We start from the raw sequence: 22,454 nt of genomic DNA, 5'->3' as shown, positions 1-22,454 counted from the left end.
GATGCATGGGAAAGTCTTAAAATGCTATTTGCCCTGAAAACTTGATTGGTTTCAGTTACTGGGGAAGCCTATTATTAGAGCTGCTAAAAGCTTGATGATTTTTGGAAAAAGAGGGATGTTTTACTTTTTTCATGAAGGCTTGGCTATTCCACAGCACTGTGAAAAATATCAGATACATCTGTATCTTTAGGTGGTGGATATTGAGGAAGTGGTAAGAGGTTCAAAACAGAATTATGGTTTTAACTCCATATGTTATACCCAACTCTGTGTTGATTTAATGGGAACTCTCATACTAATTTTTTAAAGTTAGGTAATTTATTTCTTGTCTTAGTACTTCCTTTAAAACCAGCATAGAGGCTGGGCGCGGTGGCTCAAGCCTGTAATCCCAGCACTTTGGGAAGCCAAGACGGGCGGATCACAAGGTCAGGAGATCGAGACCATCCTGGCTAACACAGTGAAACCCCGTCTCTACTAAAAAAAAATACAAAAAACTAGCTGGGCGTGGTGGCGGGCGCCTGTAGTCCCAGCTACTCAGGAGGCTGAGGCAGGAGAATGGCGTAAACCCGGGAGGCGGAGCTTTCAGTGAGCTGAGATCCGGCCACTGCACTCCAGCCTGGGCGACAGAGCCAGACTCAGTCTCAAAAAAATAAATAAAGGCCGGGCGCGGTGGCTCAAGCCTGTAATCCCAGCACTTTGGGAGGCCGAGACGGGCGGATCACGAGGTCAGGAGATCGAGACCATCCTGGCTAACACGGTGAAACCCCGTCTCTACTAAAAAATACAAAAAAACTAGCCGGGCGAGGTGGCGGGCGCCTGTAGTCCCAGCTACTCGGGAGGCTGAGGCAGGAGAATGGCGGGAACCCGGGAGGCGGAGCTTGCAGTGAGCTGAGATCCGGCCACTGCACTCCAGCCTGGGCGACAGAGCAAGACTCCGTCTCAAAAAAAAAAAAATAAATAAATAAATATATATATAAATAAATAAATAAAAAATAAAACCAGCATAGAATAGACACAGGTCTTTTGTTTTGTTACATTATTATCTCTAAAGGGCTGATCTATTAAAATAACTATGTAGAGGTACTTCAGTTAATTTGATTACCTGAAAACAATAATGTGGGGCTGTAGCAGTGCCTGTGCTGCACCCCCGTACCCCTTATCACTCATCTCTTATGTGCTAAAGGCTGGTTACCCTAAACCATCTGCCACTTTCGGTCCCACAAGTGCTACACAATTGGGAGTTGGGGTTGTGTAGGGAGCAGCCCTCAACCAATGATGGATAAGGGGTTGGTGGATAAGTACCCAGCTTCACATCCCTTGCCTGAGATATCTCTGTGATACATTCTACTCTGTCTCCTAGAACGCTTAGATAGGTTGAGATCCAGTTGCCTGCATAGTGATGGTGGTCATCCTCTCATCATTGGCTATTTTCCCTTCCCCCTCTCACCTCCCCACTCCTCTACTGGTGTCCTAGGATCATGTCCAAAATACAATACTTGTACTCAAATCCTTGCCACTGGGTTGGCTTCTGGGGAACTCCAAGCTAAGAAGGACGCTTAAAATAAACATAGACCACGTGCAAAAAATAAAGGCAGATATTTGTTAAGCACTTACCATATGCCAGACAACATTTAACTCTCACAACAACTCTTTTGGGAACTTCTGTCACCTTCAGTTTATACATGAAGCATGTGAGGCTTAGAGAGGTTCAGTGTCTTGTCTAAGTCATGCAGCTAATGGATCATGAAGGATTTAAATCTAGACTATTTAACTTAAGCGGACATAGTCTTAATGACCACATGTCCTACAATAGCATATCAAGTTGCTTCTCATATCTTCACTGGTACATATTTCATAAGCTTTTGAGGGCATTTTGCTGGTGGATTTTTCTGATAGATGAGCTGATAGATTTTTTTGTAACCTATCAACAGTAATAATGTTGCATAACTTGGATGAGTCTGCATTCACCCAATGGAAATCTAAGTCACATGCCAGAAGGATTTTGTTTTCCAGCCACATCAAGAAGTTCAATAATGTTTTATTTTCTCCTGTCTCTTCTAAAATGTTTTTGCAGCTAACCACTGTTCCTGCTGTTTTTCTTAAAACTGGCTGCCCAGCTTAAAATTCATTGTGTGATAAATAAAGGTCACCATGTATGCCCTGATAACAAGCTGGATTGATCCAGGGTTTTAGCTGGTTGTGATGCTGTGTGAGGCATATTCATTCCTGATAACATTTCATGGGCTCTGAATGACCCTTCTTTGAACTGAAATGCTCTTTTGACTGCTGACTTTATCAAGTTTTTTCTTTGTTACACGTCAAAATACGCTCTCTGCTTACCGCCACTGTTGGTTTTCAGAAAGGGTGAAACAAATGATTTGTGGTTCCTAGAAAATGTTATAAAATTGTTTCCCAAGTTAGGTCACTGCAGTTACAAAATTTTTGTTTCAGTAGAGGAGCTGGCCAAAAACAACAGAGCCAATGGTCAGTCATTATTCCGGGGGAAAAAAAAATATTGAGATTAGCTAGGAGTAACTGCCTCCTTTTCCACTGAAACATAGACAGATTCCTCTAGTGGTGCCGAAACTATTTTGAGATAAATCTCTCTCTCTTTATTTACTGGCTGACTTCCCTAGTTTCTGAAATTGACTTATAAAGTTTTGGAAGGCATTTTAACTTTATAAGGCAATTTATTACAAATTATTTTTCAGAAACATCTTGAGCCAACTAGAAATGAAAACCAGCTATGTTCTCGGGCTATATACTCTAATTCTCGTCTAATTTTTTAAAACTTGGCATTTAAATTTAGGGTTCCATGTTAAACAGTACACTTAGGAAGACTCTATTTGAGCTTAAAGAGACTAAGGAAAGAATGCCAAAAGTTTCCATCACCAGAGATATGGTATTATTCACAGGTAATGTGATGTTAGCGAGTGTTTAACAACTGACTTTTCTTTTTTTTTTTTTTGAGATGGGGTCTCACTTTGTCACCAGAGCAGGCATGCAATGGTGCAATCACGGCTTACTGCAGCCCTGACCTCTTGGGCTCTAGTGATCCTCCCACCTCAGCCACCTGAGTAGCAGAGACTACAGGCACATAGCACCATACCTGGTGCATTTTTTTTCTTTTTTGGTAGAGATGAGGTCTCTTGATGTTGCCTAGGCTGGTCTCGAACTTGTGGGCTCAAGCAGTCCTCCCATCTCGGCCTCTAAAGTGCAGGGATTACAGGCATAAGCCACAACGCTTGGCCAACAGCTGACTTTCTAGGAGAGAAATATCTTCATTTGTAGTGTTTATCAATTCCTGTGGTGTAGATACTCTCACCATTTCCAATTTCAAGCTACCGATGAGGTGTCAACCAGCTTGCAAAATTCCTGAAAATTTAGCAATTGGCTCTCATGAGCTCCTCAGAGGCAACTCCAGAACACTTCTGCAGGCGACTCAGCCATCTAGTGCCCCAAATGCAGGCAGGGGAACATTGATGTGTTGACTCTGCAATGCCCTGAAATTGATTTTGGAGGTTACGAGGACATCAGGTAGCAAACCCTCACAAAGTGGCACTTTTGGATACACTGTGTGTGTCACCCCAAAACTCAGGTTACCTTGAAAAAATAATGTACCCTGAGAGAATTTTGTCCAAAATATCCTATTTAATTGTCGTTCTTGCCAAGTCATACAATTAGGGTCACTGAGGACAGTCCAAGGGCATTTGAGAGACAAGGACCACTCACAACTCTGTGGCTCTGGTTTAGACTGCTATGTTCAGCAAAGGCTGACCACAGAACAAAATAAGCAACCCAAATCCAACTTGGATGCTGCCCTTTGTAATGGATTTTGTTTTCGGTTGACATCTGAAAAGCCACAGCCATCGAGGATGCCTGGGAAGTGTCTTCATTAGCTATCACTTAAGGACATGCCTTATTTTGTTCATCTTCTTAAAATAGAAAGCTCTTTTCCAAGGAATTAATTTTTTCTTTTCATGTGTCTTGTAACTACAGTCTTCCTGCTGACTGGTGCACTGTTCTCTTTCTCAATAAGTGTATTTTTGTTCTGTCCCTATATATTTCCTCTAATGATGAAAGACAATGTAAACCTAGCCGTCATAGCAGAGAGCAAAGTAAATTTCCATTTTGGACTGCTACTAAATTTGACCATGCCCCTTGAAACAGCCCAGTCAGCAAACATGGAATGAGAGGGCCTGGAGCTGCTGGTAAGATCCCTTGCAATGATCCATCTTTGGCCAAGCACTATTCAGCTTTCCCATTTAAGAGTTTCGAGACAAACCTCCCAACGTGCAAAAACTTTATCTTTTATTTCAAGTTTCTATCGAATATTCACTAATTCTTTTTTTTTTTTTTTTTTTTTTTGAGACAGGGTCTCACTGTGTTGCCCAGACTGGGGTGCAGTGGCTATTCACAAGCACAATCATTGCTCACTGCAGCCTTGAACTCCCGGTCTCCAGTGATCCTCCCACCTCAGCCTCTCAAGTAACTGGGATTACAGGTGCATACTACAGCTCCTGGCTCCAATATTCACTCATTCTTTAATTCATTTTATTGGGCATCCACTTTGTGTCAGAAGCTTTAACTAGTTGATGAATGAGATTTTGTAGCTCTCAGCGTTCCTAATATCTAATGGGCCAAATGAATCAACAAAGCATGGTGAAGTGCCCATGGTGTAGTAGCAATAGTGGGAAACTATTACTACCTATAGGTTTTAAGGGAGAAGGAGGAAAGGATCTTGGAGGAGAGATTATGCTCAGAGCAGAAGGGAAGCAGGAAGGGAGTCTTTTTGATCTCCTGACAGTGACTCCCATTTGCCAAACCCTACAGGAGACTGGAGGACATGAGACACACCCGGAGGTGATGCAGTCTGGGAGGGCCAGGCTTTCAGTGTTGAGAGAGGCATGGAGAAGGATGGAGGGCGGACCCCTGGGGGGATCCTCAGGTGGAGAATGGCCACTGAGGAATGCCCAGCATTGCTATCAGCCCTTCCCTCAAAGAGCTGAAGTCTAGTGAAGATACTCATATGGCAGGTCTGCCAGGTTAACAGTGGGGGGCCATAACTCGAATGGTGTCTTGGGGTATGGGGGGCGTGGGTGTGCAGAACTGAAGACCTCTTTAGACATCTTCCTCCATTATATTAATATACATGAGGGGTTGGGTGGGAGGTGTAAAGGAGTAGGGAAGATGTTGGTGTCCAAGCTGAGGGTGACAGGAAATGGAGAAAAGGCTGATGTATGCTGGGTGAGAAGTAAAGCCTGATGACATAAATTTCAAATAAATGAAGGCACAGAAGTCAGCAGGAGTTGACCATGAGCAGGCAGGTGGTAGAGGGTGGAAGAGCAGGAAATACTCACATCACTTGTAGCTCCTTACCAAATGAACTAACAAGTCAGATGGTTGGAATAGGTCGTTCTTCGAATTTTGACCAGACCCTGCTAAACAATGGCGATCTTCTGTGAACTGACCATTTTAAAAATTTCATTAGAAAACTTCATGTGGAGTTTAGGTCTGAGGGGGGCGTTGAGGGGCTTAAAATGTATAGTATACTCCTAAACTGTACCTTATTATACTCCTAAACTGTATGCACAGTATGAAAATAGTTCATAAAATAGCTTGTACTGTTGTCCCCCCCAGTTTCAGGTCAACACTGGGAAGCTAGTAAACTTTGGAAGACAGAACATGTTCTCTTGTGTTCAATCAGTCCCTACTAATATCAATAGAAAAGTAGACCTGGACCTACAAAACAATGGACAACCCAAATGTATGTTTCTTTTTTTTTTCTTTTTTGTGGTGAGACGGAGATTTATTCTTGTTGCAAAGGCTGGAGTGCAATGGCGCGATCTCGGCTCACTGCATCCTCTGCCTCCCAGGTTCAAGAGATTCTCCTGCCTCAGCCTCCCGAGTAGCTGGGATTACAGGTAAGTGTCACCACACTCGGCTAATTTTGTATTTTTAGTAGAGATGGGGTTTCACCATATTGCCCAGGCTGATCTTGAACTCCTGACCTCAGGTGATCCACCTGCTTTGGCCTCCCAAAGTGCTGGGATTACAGGCGTGAGCCACTGCGCCAGGCTCTTTTTATCTTTTTTTTGAGATAGATTTTTGCTCTGTGGCCCATGCTGGAGTGTAGCGACACAATCATGGCTCACTGCAGCCTTGACCTCCCAGGCTCAATCTATCCTCCCACCTCAGCCTCCCCAGTAGCTAGGACTATAGGGGCACACCACCTTGCTCAGCTATTTTTTTGTATTTTTTATATATATATATATATATATATATATATAGAGAGAGAGAGAGAGAGAGAGAGACAGGATTTCGCCATGTTGCCCAGACTGGTTTCAAACTCCTGGGCTCAATCAATCCACCTGCCTCAGCCTCCCAAAGTGCTGGGTGATAGCCACATGCCCAGCCCCCAAATGTATGTTTCAATCTATGAATACATGAATGTATATTTCTATCAGATATATATTCATGAGCTGGGCATGGCGGCTCACACGTGTAATCCCAATACTTGGGGAGGCTGAGTCAAGAGGATCACTTGAGGCCAGGCGTTTGAGACCACCTGAGCAACACAGCAAGACTCCTGTGTGTACAAAACAGTTTAAAAATTAGCTGGGCATGGTAGTGTGCACCTGTAGTCCCAGCTAGTTTGGCAGCTGAGGTGGGAGGTCGGTTGAGCCCAGGAGGTTGAGACTGCAGTGAGCTGAGATTGTACCACTGCACTTCAGCCTGGGCAAGACCCAGAGACAGAGAAAGACCCCACTGGAAAAAAAAGAGAAGAAATATATTCATGGATGCATGTGCCCAATTCCTTGGACTCTGTCTCCTAACTGGTACAAAGCAGGGCTGGAGCATCCTCCTTTTTAGGACAGAGTGGGCATGCCAGTTGGACAACTGTGGCTTGGTAATGCATCAAACCACCTAACAATCTATTCCCAGAAGGAAAGGGACTGTGGTTCAGATGTAGGCTGACCCAACTTGAAAGTGGTGGTAGGTTTGTTTAATGATATCTTAGAGAGAAATACAGAGCAGAAATATGAAAACCATGGCTAGATTTATAGCCACAGAAATTATAACTGTAAAAGAGACTTCTCCAAACTCAGTCCTGAGGATGGCACCCGCTGGGACAATGACTCATTTCTGCATATCTGAGGTCATGGGAAGGGCTGCTTTTCGTGCATAATCAGAATGACGATGAGTTGGTATGACAATGTCTCAAGGACATTCTGAGACTGTGTAGAGAAGGCAAGCCCAGCTGTGTCTGAAAATCCATACCATCGTTTTGGTAGGTGTAACACTCCTACTGTGGTTGTCAATGAAATTTTGGTTGGTGAGACCATGATACCATCTGGTGAATCAAAGGAAGATTTTTGCATTTTCTTGCTATCATTAAGAAACACCTGTTGTCAGCACAATTTTCCTGGAGGTGTTGGGATTTTGAGAGGTAACTTTTTCTTTTGTTACAATTTCAAACTTATGGAAAAGTTGCAGGAGGAGTAAAAGGAACTTCTATACCTCATACCTAAATCCACCAATCATTTGCTTTATTATTCTATGTACTTATTTATATATGTTTATATCAACATAAGTGCATGTCTATTATTTATTTTTTGAACCATTGAGAGTAAGTTGGACATCATGCCTCCTTATCCCCAAACCAGTTTCCTATGAATGAGGTCATTTTCTTTCCTTCCTTCCTTCCTTCCTTCCTTCCTTCCTCCCTTTCTTTCTTTCTCCCTTTCTTTCTTTTCTTTTTCTTCCTTCCTTTCTCCTTCCTTCCTTCCTTCTTTCTTTCTCTTTCTTTTTTTTTTCTTTTGACACAGAGTGGCCTTCTGTCACCCAGGCTGGAGTGCAGTGGCACAATCTTGGCTCACTGCAACTTCTGCCTCCCAGGCTCAAGTGATCCTCTCATCTCAGCCTCCCAAGCAGCTGGAACTACAGATGTGTGCCACCATGCCCGGCCAATTTTTGTATTTTTGGGGTAGAGACGGGGTCTCACTATGTTGCTCAGGCTGTCTTGGATTCCTGGGCTCGAGTAATCCTCCTGCCTCGACCTCCCAAAGTGCTGGGATTATAGGGGTGAGCAACAGCACCCAGCCAAGATCATTTTCTTACATGTCATAATACAATGTTTAAAATTAGACATTTTAAATCTGATACAATATTTTTATCAATACCCATTCCATATTCAAATTTCATCATTTGTCATAACAATGCCCCTTATAGATTTTATTTTTGCAGTCTAGGGTCCAGTTTAGAATCCTGCATTACATTTGGTAATCCTGCCTTTTGTCGGTGCCCGTCAGTCAAAGAACCAGGCACACACTTGCTGTCACACAAATTTGGGTTTTTTTTTTTTGGATGCTTGCTTCAGTTTCTGAATTAGACCCTGAAAAAAGCAGGTTGGATGCTTAGTGCTCTCTTTGATAATGTTTGAATATCAGGCTTCACTTTCCAGAAACTTCAGAGTCAACTACATGTGTGCAGTTGGAGAGACAGCCTTGCTTCTGAGTGTGTTTCTCTATCTGCTGTGACCCTTCCTGCAGACTTATCACTTCCAGGAGCACTGAGCATACTTCACAGGTGTGTCTTTAGGGACTGGGGCCTCACAGAGAGGCCCAGCTACAGGGAGCAGGGATAGTAGGGATCCGGGAGCCAGGGGTCTGCCTGCCCTTTCACTCCTGGGCTGTTGGCCACCTTATTCAAAATGAGACTTTCCATAGCTGATTTACCTTTTGAGTTGGTCCAGTTTGGTTGGAAAGGCTTCAAACTGTGCATCCTGGAGGGACCATGTGGCAGGGCATTCAATTTTAGCGCGGGGTGGCCCTCTTGTGGCAGACATTTGCATATTCTGGGAAAAGGAGGGATGGTAAAAGGTGCAGTCAGTGTTAGAGCAGTATATTCGTTTGCTAGGGCTTCCAGAACAAAGCACCACAGATGGGTCCACCCTAACGGCCTCAATTTACTTTAATTACCTCTTTACAGGCCCCATCTCTGAAGGCAGCCACACTTTGAGGGAGTTAGGACTTCAACATGTGAGATTTGGAAGAAGACAATTCTGCTCATAATAAGCAGAAAGGAACCTTAGATATTCTCTAGCTTAAGTCCATCATTTTAGAAAACAGATTGACCTGATCAAGGTCACACAATAGTAGACAGCAGAGACCTAACGTGAAACCCATCTCTAAGGAATATATGATTATCTCCATTACCTTTTGTTTCTGTAAAATGTCCAAAGCAAACTCAGAATGTATCTTAACTGAGAGGGATGGCTCAAAATGCTAGAGTATGAAATTGGCTAAAAGGCAAAGCATCTAAGCCTATTTTACTCAGGCTTTTAGATATTTGTTAGTGAAAAAATTTTAATTAAAAAATTTTAAAAGTTTATTTTACGTTTAAATAACTTTATTTTATTTATTTTTTGAGACACGGTCTCATTCTGTCACCTAGACTGGAGTGCAATGGTACAATCTCAGCTCACTGCAATCTCTGCCTCCCAGGCTCCAGTGATCCTCCTACCTCAGCCTCCTGAGTAGCTGAGACTACAGGCATGTGCCTATATTTTTTGTAGAGATAGGGTTTCACCACATTACCCAGGCTGGTCTTGAACTTCTGGGCTCAAGCAGTCCACCCGCCTTGTTCATCATAAAAGATATGATGAACATTAAACCTGGCATATTTCACTAATTTCTGATATTTTTATACTGTTAAAATCACCATGCATCTGGTATTTTGCTTTTCTTTTCCCCTTCAAGTTTGTTATAAGCATTTTCATTTATATCAAAGTATGTTCCACAAGGTTAAAATTTTTTTTTTTTTGAGACAAAATCTTGCTCTGTTGCCCAGGCTGGAGTGTAGTGGCGCAATCTCCTGCTCACTGCAAGCTCTGTCTCCCAGGTTCACGCCATTCTCCTGCCTCAGGCTCCCGAGTAGCTGGGACTACAGGTGCCCAGCTTTTTTTTAATATTTTTAGTAGAGACGGGGTTTCACCGTGTTAGCTAGGATGGCCTCGATATCCTGACCTCGTGATCCCTCTGCCTCGGCCTCCCAAAGTGCTGGGATTACAGGCGTGAGCCACTGTGCTTTACCAGTTAAAATTGTGTGATGGGGCCATGTGTGCTAACTCACACCTGTAATCCCAGCACTTTGGGAGACTGAGGCAGGAGCATTGCTTGACCACAGGAGTTCAAGACTAGTGTGGGTAACATAGCAAGACCTTTTTTTTTTTAAACATAAATACATAAATAAAATAAATAAGTACAATTGTTCCATGGTTATAGCCCATTTTCTCCTATTGTTACTGCAGTTTGCTAAGCCATCCTCCTCTCTGCACCTCTCTCTCTCTTAGCCATTATACATATATATAGCTATAACATAAAGCAAGTTGTATTTATTAAATGTCTATACTGCAAAGGTGATCACACTTTTTGCAGGTGTTTTGGAAAATAATTTCAAACTTTCTAGTAAAAATGGCAAGAATAGTACAAACAACCCAGATTCACCTCTTAATATTTTGTCTAATTTCCTTTCTATCTCTCATACTTACTTATATTTATATTTATACATGCCATTTTATTCAGAATCATTTGAGAATAAGTTGCATACATCATGGGTCTTTGCTCCTAGATAGCTCAGAGTATATTTTCATTTTTTTGAGATGGAGTCTCGCTCTGTTGCCAGGCTGGAATGCATTGGCATTATCTTGACTCAATGCAACTTCTGCCTCCTGGGCTCAAGCAATTGTCCTGCCTCAGCCTCCTGAGTAGCTGGGACTACAGGTGTGCACCACCACGCCCTGTTAATTTTTTTGTATTTTTAGTAGAGATGGGGTTTCACCACATTGGCCAGGATGGTCTTGAACTCCTGACCTCATGATCCGCCCACCTTGGCCTCCCAAAGTGCTGGGATTACAGACATGAGCCACTGCGCCCAGCCTCTCAGAGTATATTTTCTAAGAATAATGATATTATTTTACGTAACTGTAGCATAGTCATAAACTTCAGTAAATTTAATCTTGATACAATTTTATGGTCTAATCTACTGTCTATATTCTAATTTTGTTAATGAACGTAGTGATAACCTTTAGAGCAGATTTTCTCCTCCACTACAAGATCCAGTCTAGGATCCATATTGCATTTATTTATTTATTTTTATTTTTGAGACGGAGTCTTACTCTGTCACCTAGGCTAGAGTGCAGTGGTGTGATAATGGCTCACTGCAACCTCTGTCCCCCCGGATTCAAGGAATTCTCATGTCTCAGCCTCCCAAGTAGCTGGGACTACAGGCACAAACCACAACGCCTGGCTAATTTTTTGTATTATTAGTAGAGACGGGGTTTCACCGTCTTGGCCAGACTGGTCTTGAACTCCTGACCTCAGGTGATCCACTCACCTCAGCCTCCAAAGTGCTAGGATTACAGGCATGAGCCGCTGCACTCGGCCCTATATTGCACTTAGATGTCATGTCTCTTTAGTCTCCTTTAATCTGGAACATTTTCATAGCTTCTCTTTGTCTTTTATGATATTAACATTTTTATAGAATGTTTTTATTAATAGAATGTTCCTTCTTTGGGATTTATCTGGATGATTCCTTATGATCAGATAGAGGCTATATATTCAGGTTATGCAGGCTAGATAAAAGACATGTCTTTCTCAGACAAACCCAGATACCCTTGAGAGTGGAAGATGATGCTTGCTATATTTATGCTGAGATAGTGGGTGTAAATGTGGACTGTCTTAGGCAAACTGGGATGTATGGTTACCCTACTTATATAAGCGATTATATAAGCGATTATTCTCATTTTACCAGTCTCCATGCTGGGACTAGATAGGTTACATCACTTACTGAAGTGATGGGACCAGAACTTAACCTCAGATCTTTCTTATTCTAACAACATACATTTCCTGTCCCTGCCCCCAAACTAGTGCCATTCAACTGTATTTAGAGTAACTCTTCCATAACTGACCTTTCATCAAGTCCTGTGGAACCTATCTCTACAAACATGCCTCTTGAATTAACAAATTCATTCAGCAATGATTTCTTCCTTATGCATATGATCTCTACTCCTACTGAATAACCTCCCACCAGTGATATGGTCTTTAGGGTTGTTGACAAATATTGCACACTCCTTCTAAGCACATAGCAGGATTGCGTTTCCCAGTGCACCTGAAGTTAGACAATACAACCACAGCATTTTGCTAAGATCTTTATTTCAGAAGTTGTCCAGATTATCTTGTGTTTTCATTAGTCAGTATGGATTCTCCACCAGCACCCTGAGGGCAGAGACTTGATTTTGTGCAATATTTAACTCTGAGGCTATGCTTTGTGAGGAGGTATTTTCTGAGTGTTTATTTCACAGGATTAAATTGAAATAATTTTTTGTTATGTTTCTAGAATACATTTTTCTCAGATGGGATTCCCATGTGTGGTCGATTGAGTTGTGGGTCCTGATTCTCCACTCCAGCATGATGGGATTATCCACCCACACCCTTGCCAGGGCCTCAGGCTGAGCCCTGACTCCTCCTTGCCTCCTCTTGACTTTATTTGTGGCCATGTGATTTGCTTTGACCAATAGGATGCCAGCAGACATGATGCAAACAAAGGCCTGGGATGAGCTTGTATGACTGGGCTTGCTCTTGTGCTTTTGTCATCGCTAGTTCAGAAGCTTGAGGGACATTGGGAGCAGAGCTGCCCCTGCTGAAAGGAGACCTACAGCTGGAAGATGGCTGAGCTCCCAGTCCCAGGGAATGCAGTGATAAATACTTCCATGCCATTTAGTTTTGGGGGCAGTTTGTTCTGTAGCAATATCTGACTGATACACGATATCAAAGGGAACAAATGATTTTTATAACTCTTGCTATATGTTGGTTTTGCTCTCGAGGAAGCCTGAAGTCAATTTACTATGCTATCAGCATGGTATATGTGCACCTACAAAAATATTCATGTGGTTCTTCTCAATTTGACCATACAATCAAATTTTATGTATTTTTATTTACTATTTCTATTTTTACAAATGAAAGAAATGGGGGTCTCACTATGTTGCCGAGGCTTGTCTTGAACTCCTGGCTTCAAGATATCCTCCCACTTTGGCCTCCCAAGGTTCTGGATTACAGGTGTGGCCCACTGCACCTGACAAAATCTAATTTTAAATGGTTTAAGGAAATAGAACAATAACCATGTCACCAGCACAGTTTGGGGCCTTACAGAGCTTTATTCCAGACTGAATCTATTATCTTAAGGTAATAATTTGGTGTAATAATAAACTCCACAAAGATCTGTGTAATTTTCTTTCTCCATCTTTAATTGTAGTATAATCACACACAATTCATATAGTTAGTAATTATATGGTACTACTAATCTTCACTTTTAAGAAAACAACCCTTTTGATAATGATTTTTAAAGTTGGAGGTATGACAAAATATTTACATTCAGAAACATTCTCATCAAGTGGTATTAATTTCTTTCAACACCCACAATTTACTTTTAAATTTGTCAAAATCTAGCTATTTTATATATATATATATTTCTTTCAACACCCACAATTTACTTTTAAATTTGTCAAAATTTAGCTATTTTGCGTATATATATTTTTATTTATTTATTTTAAAAGCTTGTCCTTAAAATCCAACTGTTAGTTCCATAATAAAAATTAAAATGAAACATAATGGCGAAAAATCCTTTATTATTCTCTAACTGAGGGTTGGCCAATTAATGGCGGATCACTTGAGCCCGGGAGTTTGAGACCAGCCTGGTCAACATAGCAAGACTCCATCTCATTTTTTATTAAAATTTTTTGTATTACATTTTATGTTAAAAAAAAGAAAAGAAAAAAGCAACTTTTTTTTCTTTTTTTTTTTTTTTTTGAAACGGAGTCTCACCCTGTCACCCAGGCTGGAGTGCAGTGGCGCGATCTCGGCTCACTGCAGCCTCCGCCTCCCAGGTTCCAGCGATTCTCCTGCCTCAGCCTCCCGGGTAGCTGGGATTACTGGCACGCGCCACCGCGCCCGGCTAATTTTTGTGTTTTTAGTAGAGACGGGGTTTCACCATGTAGGCCAGGCTGGCTTCAAACTTCTGACCTCAGGTGATCGGCTCGCCTCGGCCTCCCAAAGTGCTAGGATTACAGGCGTGAGCCACCTATTATAGCCCCATAGGTGAGGCTCTATTTGTTTTTTCCATTCAAGAAAGGATGTCAAACTCCATCGGAGCATGGGTGAATTATAAAAACATAACCGTGCATGTCTCCTAAGTTATTGTAGGCTCTTCACAAATATGCACTGGTATTACTAAGAAATTACTTGCGACACACCTCACTACTTATGAAGACATGCCATTTTATTTTGCATCCATGGTTAAGAACCTCTGCCATAGAGAGGGGTGCTAAACGTCGTGTTATGGTTATGAGAAAGAATTGCTGCATGCATAACCGAGCAATTGGAAATAAAAAAGACCAAAAGAAAAAAAAAAAGAATTGCTTAAGTAATCAGAAAAAAAAAATGGCGTTGTTAAAGAGTTCTACAATTGAGTTTGAATGAGAGAGGAGACAAAGTGACAAGCCCTGGGCTCTTGAGCTAGTGCAAGTTTAAAGAGCTCGCCTGGGGAATTCCTTCACAGTCCCCAGTGGAACCAGTCAAAAGAGCGTCATGCCTTCCGTGTCCCCTGACCCTCCATTCAATCAAAAGCAACAGGCCTGAACAATCACGGAACAAAAACCTCATTGCCCGCGTAACCTTCCAACCCCGGAGCTGTATGGGCCGCTAATCCGCCGCACAAAGCGGGCAGCTGCTCTTTTCTTCTCCCGCGCCCGGGCCCAACTGCTGATCGGCTCTGGAACGTCCCAGTAGCGCGCCGGGGGCCTCCGGTGTTTATTTAGCGGGCTGCTGGCTGCGCCGGGGGCCTCCTGGAGAGCCGGCTCCGCGCCGCCCGCGCGCCCGCGCCAGAGCAGCCATGTACCGGCGCAGCTACGTCTTCCAGACCCGCAAGGAGCAGTACGAGCGCGCCGATGAGGCTTCGCGCGCCGCCGAGCCCGAGCGCCCGGCAGACGAGGGCTGGGCTGGGGCCACTAGCCTGGCGGCGCTGCAGGGACTCGGCGAGCGCGTGGCCGCCCACGTCCAGAGGGCCCGCGCGCTCGAGCAGCGCCACGCCGGGCTCCGGCGGCAGCTGGATGCCTTCCAGCGCCTGGGCGAGCTGGCTGGGCCCGAGGACGCCCTCGCCCGCCAAGTCGAGAGCAACCGCCAGCGCGCCCGGGACCTGGCTGCCGAGCGCACCCGGCTGGAGCGCCAGGGCACCGAGGCGCAGCGCGCGCTCGACGAGTTCCGGAGCAAGTAAGCGGCGGCCATCGGGGGAAACCGAGGCAGGGCGTGGGCCGCCCCGGGGGCGCGGGGCTGGGAGCACGCTGCTACCCACGCAGGGGTGGAGGTCCGTCTCTGGTCCCCTGTCGATCGATGACCTCATCCATGCACGCAGGTGGCACATTTCCTTAAGTTAAGACTAGCTTCTATTTTGATGACACGTCAGTTTACACTAAGTTGTATCATTTACTTTTCATCTATTTTTAAATTTAGATATAACTTGCATGTTATAAAATGCACATATTTTAAGTGCATAGTTCAGTGAGTTTTGATAAATGTATATACCCGTGTTACCATAAACAAGTGAGATATTTCCACTACCCCTGAAAGTTCTCTCCTCCCCTTTCCCAGTTAGTCCCCTTTGCCCCAGACCAGAGGCACCCGTTCTGATTTCTATCACCATAGATTGAGTTTATTCTACAGTTCCACAAAAATAGAATCTTACAGCAAGTATTCTATTGTCCGGCTTCTTTTGCTCAGCACATTGTTTTTGAGATGTACCGGTGTTATTTAATCCTTACAGACTTATCTTTACCGCACCTGTTTTACAGATAAGGCGACTGAGGCTCAGAAAATGTAGGAATTTGGGGCAAGGCCCCTCAGCTAGTGAATTACTGTCCCGGGACTGGAATTTAGGTGTTGGGCATGTTAAGTGTAATTGCCTTCATGGCATGGCAGCTGACACCTGGGAATTAGGCTCACTATGTGTCCTCTAGGGTCTTGATACTCAAAGTGCAGTCCATGGACCAGCAGTATTGGCATCACCTGGGGGCTTGCTAGAAATACAGATTCTTAGGCCCATCCTAGAACTCCAGAATTAGAATCTGCATTTTAACAAGCTCCCTAGGTGATTTGCAGTTTAAAAAGTTAAATGTTGAAGACTAAGAAGCACTGGTCCAGGGCATGGTCTCCCCTCCCACAGATTGAGTAATGTGTTAAAATCACATAGGAGCTGTTTAAAAAAATACGCAATTTGTCAACATTTTTTCAAGTTATAAATGTGTGTGCTCGTTGACTCAGAAGGCCACTTCGAGGAATTTATTTATTTATTTATTTTTATTTTCATTTTTTTTTTGAGAGGGAGTCTTGCTCTGCCGCCCAGGCTGGAGTGCAGTGGCCGGATCTCAGCTCACTGCAAGCTCCGCCTCCCGGGTTCACGCCATTCTCCTGCCTCAGCCTCCCGAGTAGCTGGGACTACAGGCACCCGCCACCTCGCCCGGCTAGTTTTTTGTATTTTTTAGTAGAGACGGGGTTTCACTGTGTCAGCCAGGATGGTCTCGAGGATGCACTCCAGCAGGTATGAAATGGCATGCCTGTAAAGATACTCACTGCAACAGCTATACTGCAACAGGTACACTCCAGCAGGTACACATTTGCAATGGCATGCCTGCAAATATACTCACTGCAGCAGGATCTGCAATAAGCCTGGAACCAAATAAATGCTCATTAATAGGAAACAGGTGCTTCCTCCATGTAATGGAATACTGTGCAGTGGAAAAAAGTATGTTATTGTCATTTAGTTTTTTAAAAAGGGAGAAGAGTAGAGTTTTTTTGTTTTGTTTTGTTTTTGTTTTTGTTTTCTTGCATAAAAAGAATTTCAGGACACACACAAAGACACACGCACAGACACACACATAGGCACATGCCCCAATGACACTGGCTACCTGAGGGGGATAAGTGAGTAGGAACTGGGCAATTGGGAGACAGAGGTGGGAAGGAGACTTTTAACAGAACGTCTTTTTATATCTTTAAAAAAATTATTTAATTGTGGTCTGGGTGCAGTGACTCACACCTGTAATCCCAGCACTTTGGGAGACCGAGGCAGGCAGATCACTTGAGGTCAGGAGTTCGAGACCAGCCTGGCCAACATTGTGAAAACCTGTCTCTACTTAAAAAAATACAAAAATTAGTTGGGTGTGGTGGCACACGCCTGTAGTTCCAGCTACTCGGGAGGCTGAGGCAGGAGAATCACTTGAATCTGGGAGGCAGAGGCTGCAGTGAGCTGAGATTGTGCCATTGCACTCCAGCCTGGGTGACAGAGCAAGACTCTGTCACAAACACACACACAATTATTTAACCATGTAAGAGATTCATCCATTTAAAATTTCATAAATGAATTTTAAAATACAGATGTTCAGGCCCTACCCTGGACCTCAAGTGGGGTCCAGAAGCTTAAACATTTTTAATGAGTGCCACTGGTCATTCCAGCCAGATTTGGGAACCCCTGGTATAGGGTAGTCAGAGGATTTCTCCAAACCTGCTCTATATTTGAGTTCCAGTTTCTCAATCTGAATCCTGGGCAGGTTATTCAATGTTGTGTTCTGAACACATTTATTAAATCACATTTATTGATTCGATTCCTGTCAACTCTTTTGAGGTTTAATCTATAGAAACAGACTTGGAACTGGTAGAAGGGACCTGAAAACCCACTTGTTATGGCACTTCATGGGGAAACTGAACCTGGGAGACGGCCTGTGGGTGATAGAACTTGAACCTAGGTTTTCTCACCCTGGGCCTATGCTCTTTTGGGAACACTGTATCTTGAGAGAATGTGTTCTTGGACTCCTGCAGTGTAAGGCCCAGAAATAGGACCTCATTCAGATGAAGCTCATGTTCTCCAAAGCAAAGGGGGAAAGTGCCCTGTGGCTCAGACATCCAGGGCAGCTTAATGGGCCATCAGGATTCCCTGGATGGCCTTTGTATTGGCATTAGACCATAGTCTACTGTACTTTGCCTGGCAAGCATGACATCCATGAGTCCTAGTTGAAGGAAACGCCGTGTTGGCTTTTCCTGGTCTTTACTGATTGCACTTGGTTCTGAGTTATACGCCCATCATGAAGCAGTTCCTTCAGGCTCTGTGATTTATTTAAAATTCATATTAATTTATTCTCTCCCTTTGCCCCCTTGGAGAAGTTTTGACATTTGGATTGTGGTAGTGGGAATTGCAAATCATTATAGAAATCACGCTCATCCACATCCATAGGCACACACACATGCACATACATGCCAAGCTTGAGTTTACATTCCAGAGGTGAGTTGATGGCTAGCTAAAGCCAGGGGAAAATAATGCAGCAATGGGCTACTATGTGCAGCCTTGGTTCCATGCTAGCACTAGTCATAATCTCTACCTGGCAGTTGAATAATTTCAAAATCAGGTCTTTAACAGGTCAAAGACTAAACGAAACACTAAATAAAGCAAGAATGAAATAAAAACAAAACTATCAAAATACAATGACAGATTCAATTATCCAAATCGTTGAAAACTAAAAATAATTTATGTAAAACAGTTAATTGAAGCCAGTTTTTTCATTTTATGAATATACTTATATGGATATATACATTATCATGAATTCTTTGTAGTGAAATCTCTCTCTCTCTCTCTCTTTTTTTTTCTTTTTTTCAAGACGGAGACTCGCTCTGTCACCCAGGCCGGAGTGCAGTGGGGTGATCTCCCCTCACTGCAAGCTCCGCCTCCCGGGTTCACGCCGTTCTCCTGCCTCAGCCTCCCCCGTAGCTCGGACTACAGGCACCCGCCACTAAGCCTGGCTAATTTTTTTTTTTTTTTTGTATTTTTAGTAGAGTCGGGGTTTCACCGTGTTAGCCAGGATGATCTCGATATCCTGATCTTGTGATCTGCCTGCCTCGGCCTCCTAAAGTGCTGGGATTACAGGCATGAGCCACCGCGCCTGGAAGTCACTTCTCTTTAATATAATATCTAGACTTGTCTTTACAGCATGAAAATTACCCACAATATCAGGTTAATATGTTGATCGTCAAATGTGTTCTTAAGCTATGGAAACTCTTAGATATTTCCAGCAGGAAAGAGCAATGAGAAAGTTAGATTTGATTAACAGTTTTATTCTCAAAGCTAATAATACACTCAAAAACTAAGTTCTGGCTCTGTTAGGGCAATACACAAAATAAACTACTACATGTAACATCCTGGTATGAAATGTAAAACTTGTGCAGAGATGTTTAGTTTCCTAGATGGAACTCAGCTTCGCAGATGGTTTTAGATCTGGGAATGTGTGCACATTGCACATATTCATAATTGTTCTTCCTTCAGTTCCGGACTTTTCCTTCCGAGAACACAGTGGTGTGATTTTCTAGCATCTTTCATGGTTGAAGAACACTTGACTTGAACCCATGGCATGGGCATGCAAGGGCACAGAAAACTATGCTTTGTGGGTTGGGCTCAGTGTTAATTAGGATTGCTTTCAACTATAAATGACATAAACTCCAAATTGACCATGGCCCACTTCAGACCAATTAGGATGGCAACTATAAAAAAAACAAACAAACAGAAAATATGTGTTTGTTAGGATGTGGAGACATTGTGGACTGTTAATGGGACTGTAAAATGGTACAGCCATTGTGGAAAACAGTATGGCAGTTCCTCAAAAAATTAAAAAATAGAATTACCATATGATGCAACAATTCCATTTCTGTACATATACCCAAAAGAATTGAAAGAATTGAAAGAGGGTTGTTTTTTTTTTTTTTGAGATGGAGTCTCGCTCTGTTGCCCAGGCTGGAGTGCAGTGGCGCAATCTCGGCTCACTGCAAGCTCCGCCTCCCGGGTTTACGCCATTCTCCCGCCTCAGCCTCCGGAGTAGCTGGGCGCCCGCCACCTCGCCTGGCTAGTTTTTTGTATTTTTAGTAGAGACGGGGTTTCACCGTGGTCTCGATCTCCTGACCTTGTGATCCGCCCGCCTCGGCCTCCCAAAGTGCTGAGATTACAGGCGTGAGCCACCGCGAATAGCTACTTGTATACACATGTTCGTAACAGCATTGTTCACAACAGATAGCTTCCTAGATAGCTCCCTAAAATGTAGCAGCAACCCAAGTGTCCATCGACAAAGGAATAGATAAATAAAATGTGGTGGATACATAGAATATTATACACCCTAAAAAAGGAAGGAAATTCTGACATATGCTACAATATGGTTGAAACTTGAAGACATTATGCTAAGTGAAATAAGCCAGTTACAAAAAGAAAAATATTGTATGATTCCACTTACATAAGGTAGTTGGGCTAGTCAAATTCACAGAGACAGAAAGTACAATGGTGGTTGCCAGGGCTGGGGATGGGGAGAATGGGGAGTTAGTATTTAATGGGTACGGCGTCTCAGCTTTGCAAGATGAGGAGTTACAGAGATGGATGTTGGTGGTGATTTCACAACATTATGAATGTATTTAATATCACCAACTGTATACTTAAAATGGTTAAGATGGTAAATTTTATGTTATGCGTATTTTACCACCCCTGCCCCCCCTCCACACACACACAGAAAAAAATCAGAAAAAGTGATAGTGGCTTACCCAAAATGTCATTGGCTTATCCAAAATGTTTCTCGCTTGTGTAAGGTCTGGTTAAGCAGTTTAGTATGATGCTCTACAGTATTTGGGACGTGGAAGGTTCTGTGTGGCCTTCAGGAAGGCAGCATTCATGTTTCTGGCTGCAGGATGGAGGGAGGGATGGAAAATGAGAAGCAAAGGGCACACATACACCATTGCTTACTAAAGGTATCTGAAAGCTGCCATGCAGACTTAGGCTTCCATCCCATTGGTCAGGACTTTGTCACATGGCCACACCTGGCTGCAAGGAATGCTGGAAAATGTAGTCTCCCTTCTAGGCAGTCCTGTGCTTGCCAAACATCAAGGGCTCAAACTCCTGAAGAAGGCGAGAATGGGCATTTGTGGGTCACCTTATAGGGAACAAGGGGAGGAGTCATTTAGGAAGGAATCTTCTCTCTTCAGGGTTAAAATACCCGCAGAGGGAAACCTTCATTCTGACCAGAATGATTTCTGAAGTCTGTGCTTCCCCAATCCCCATCATTTTCTAGAAGTCCAGAAAGAAATTGACTAGGAGAAAAAAACCAAGTAACAAACAAACAAAAACACCTGCTCCTAGTATTTGTTGCTTTCTTAATCTTGTGAATGTTTAAATTGGGGGAGTTCGTTTCTCTGTCCAGACAATATAGCATGGTTATCAAAGCACAGTTTTGGTGTCTAACTCAAGTCTCAGGTCTGACTCCACCCTTCTCTTAGTTTGGAGTCCACCAGAAGCCAAGCCTGAGACAGGAATTTGAGGGCAAGTGGCTTCTTTGGAACATGTCCTCGGGGAACACCAGTAGGGGAGTTAAGAGGTGAGACAGGAAGGGAAGACAGCCAGTGTTGAGTGCACTAGCAAGCAAGTTCCCATCATGGGCAACTGGAGCTCCACTTGCTGGGTATAGAACGTGCCTCAGTTGTCCCAGCTGAGCAGAAAAGGAGCTAGGGTACTTATGCTCCAATTTGCCTCTTTCAGAGTTTGGGGGCTGCTCCCAGAGGCCCTAACTCCTTGGCATGTCCAGCCTGCCCCACCCACTTGCCCAGAGGAGGCTGTCGCTGTGTGGGGAGTGATGCTGCTAGGAGGAGGGCGAAGTGTTGGGAGCATCTGCCTGAGTTTCCTCATCTTTAACGCAGCACTAACAATAACTGCTTTCTTCTAGGGTGATGTAAGGATTAAATGACATAATCTGGAAAAATTGACACATTACATGTGTCAGCAAATAAAATAGTATAGGAAATCCAAGTACGGTCAGGTTAATGGTGGTGTAGATTGTGCAGGGCAGTCTCCCATCTCTGCCACTGCTGCACTTGGGTTTTAGATAGGCCAGGATATAATTCCCTCGTCCTTGGGGTGGCTGGGAATAAGACTGTAGGGGCTGGGGTTGGGGCCTTCAGGCTGGGAGTCTCCTATTCGGCTAACTGCCCCTGGTTACTCCATGCAGTTTGTAAATGTTACCACTTTCTGATTGGGAGGCAGTTGGCTAGGAAATGCAGCATTCATTAGCTACTACTTTAAAATTAAGACCCTCTCCTCAAAGGAGAGGGCATCGTACCCAGGTTGAATTTAATGCTTATTATGTGATCCATACATATGAAAGCACGGTAGCCACCCAACTCTCACTTACGTGTCCAATTTGCAGGTACGAAAATGAGTGTGAATGTCAACTCCTGCTAAAAGAAATGCTTGAACGGCTTAACAAGGTGAGCGGAACACATCCTTGGGCTTATGTAGCTTAATTACAGTATTGAACGGAATGGTGGAAGTGCATG

At 43.5% G+C, this 22,454-nt stretch overlaps 1 protein-coding gene across 3 annotated transcripts in view; it reads left to right on the top strand.

The window, feature by feature from the left end:
• BFSP1 (beaded filament structural protein 1) overlaps positions 1 to 22,454 on the top strand; it is a 78,454-nt gene that overhangs the window by 24,958 nt on the left and 31,042 nt on the right. For 2 of the 3 annotated variants that reach the window (XM_025398278.1, XM_025398277.1), the window contains one exon: positions 22,325 to 22,385. In XM_025398278.1, coding sequence (XP_025254063.1) covers positions 22,365 to 22,385 — 21 coding nt within the window. In that variant the 5' untranslated portion in view covers positions 22,325 to 22,364. Of the gene's footprint in view, positions 1 to 14,912; positions 15,324 to 22,324; positions 22,386 to 22,454 lie in introns of those variants that run through there. The other variant, XM_025398276.1, reaches the window with a different exon arrangement.

Source organism: Theropithecus gelada, chromosome 10 (genome assembly GCF_003255815.1).
Source record: "Theropithecus gelada isolate Dixy chromosome 10, Tgel_1.0, whole genome shotgun sequence".
Lineage (NCBI taxonomy): Eukaryota > Metazoa > Chordata > Mammalia > Primates > Cercopithecidae > Theropithecus > Theropithecus gelada.
Note: the sequence above shows the minus strand (reverse complement) of the source record. Positions and strands in the feature narration are given on the sequence as shown.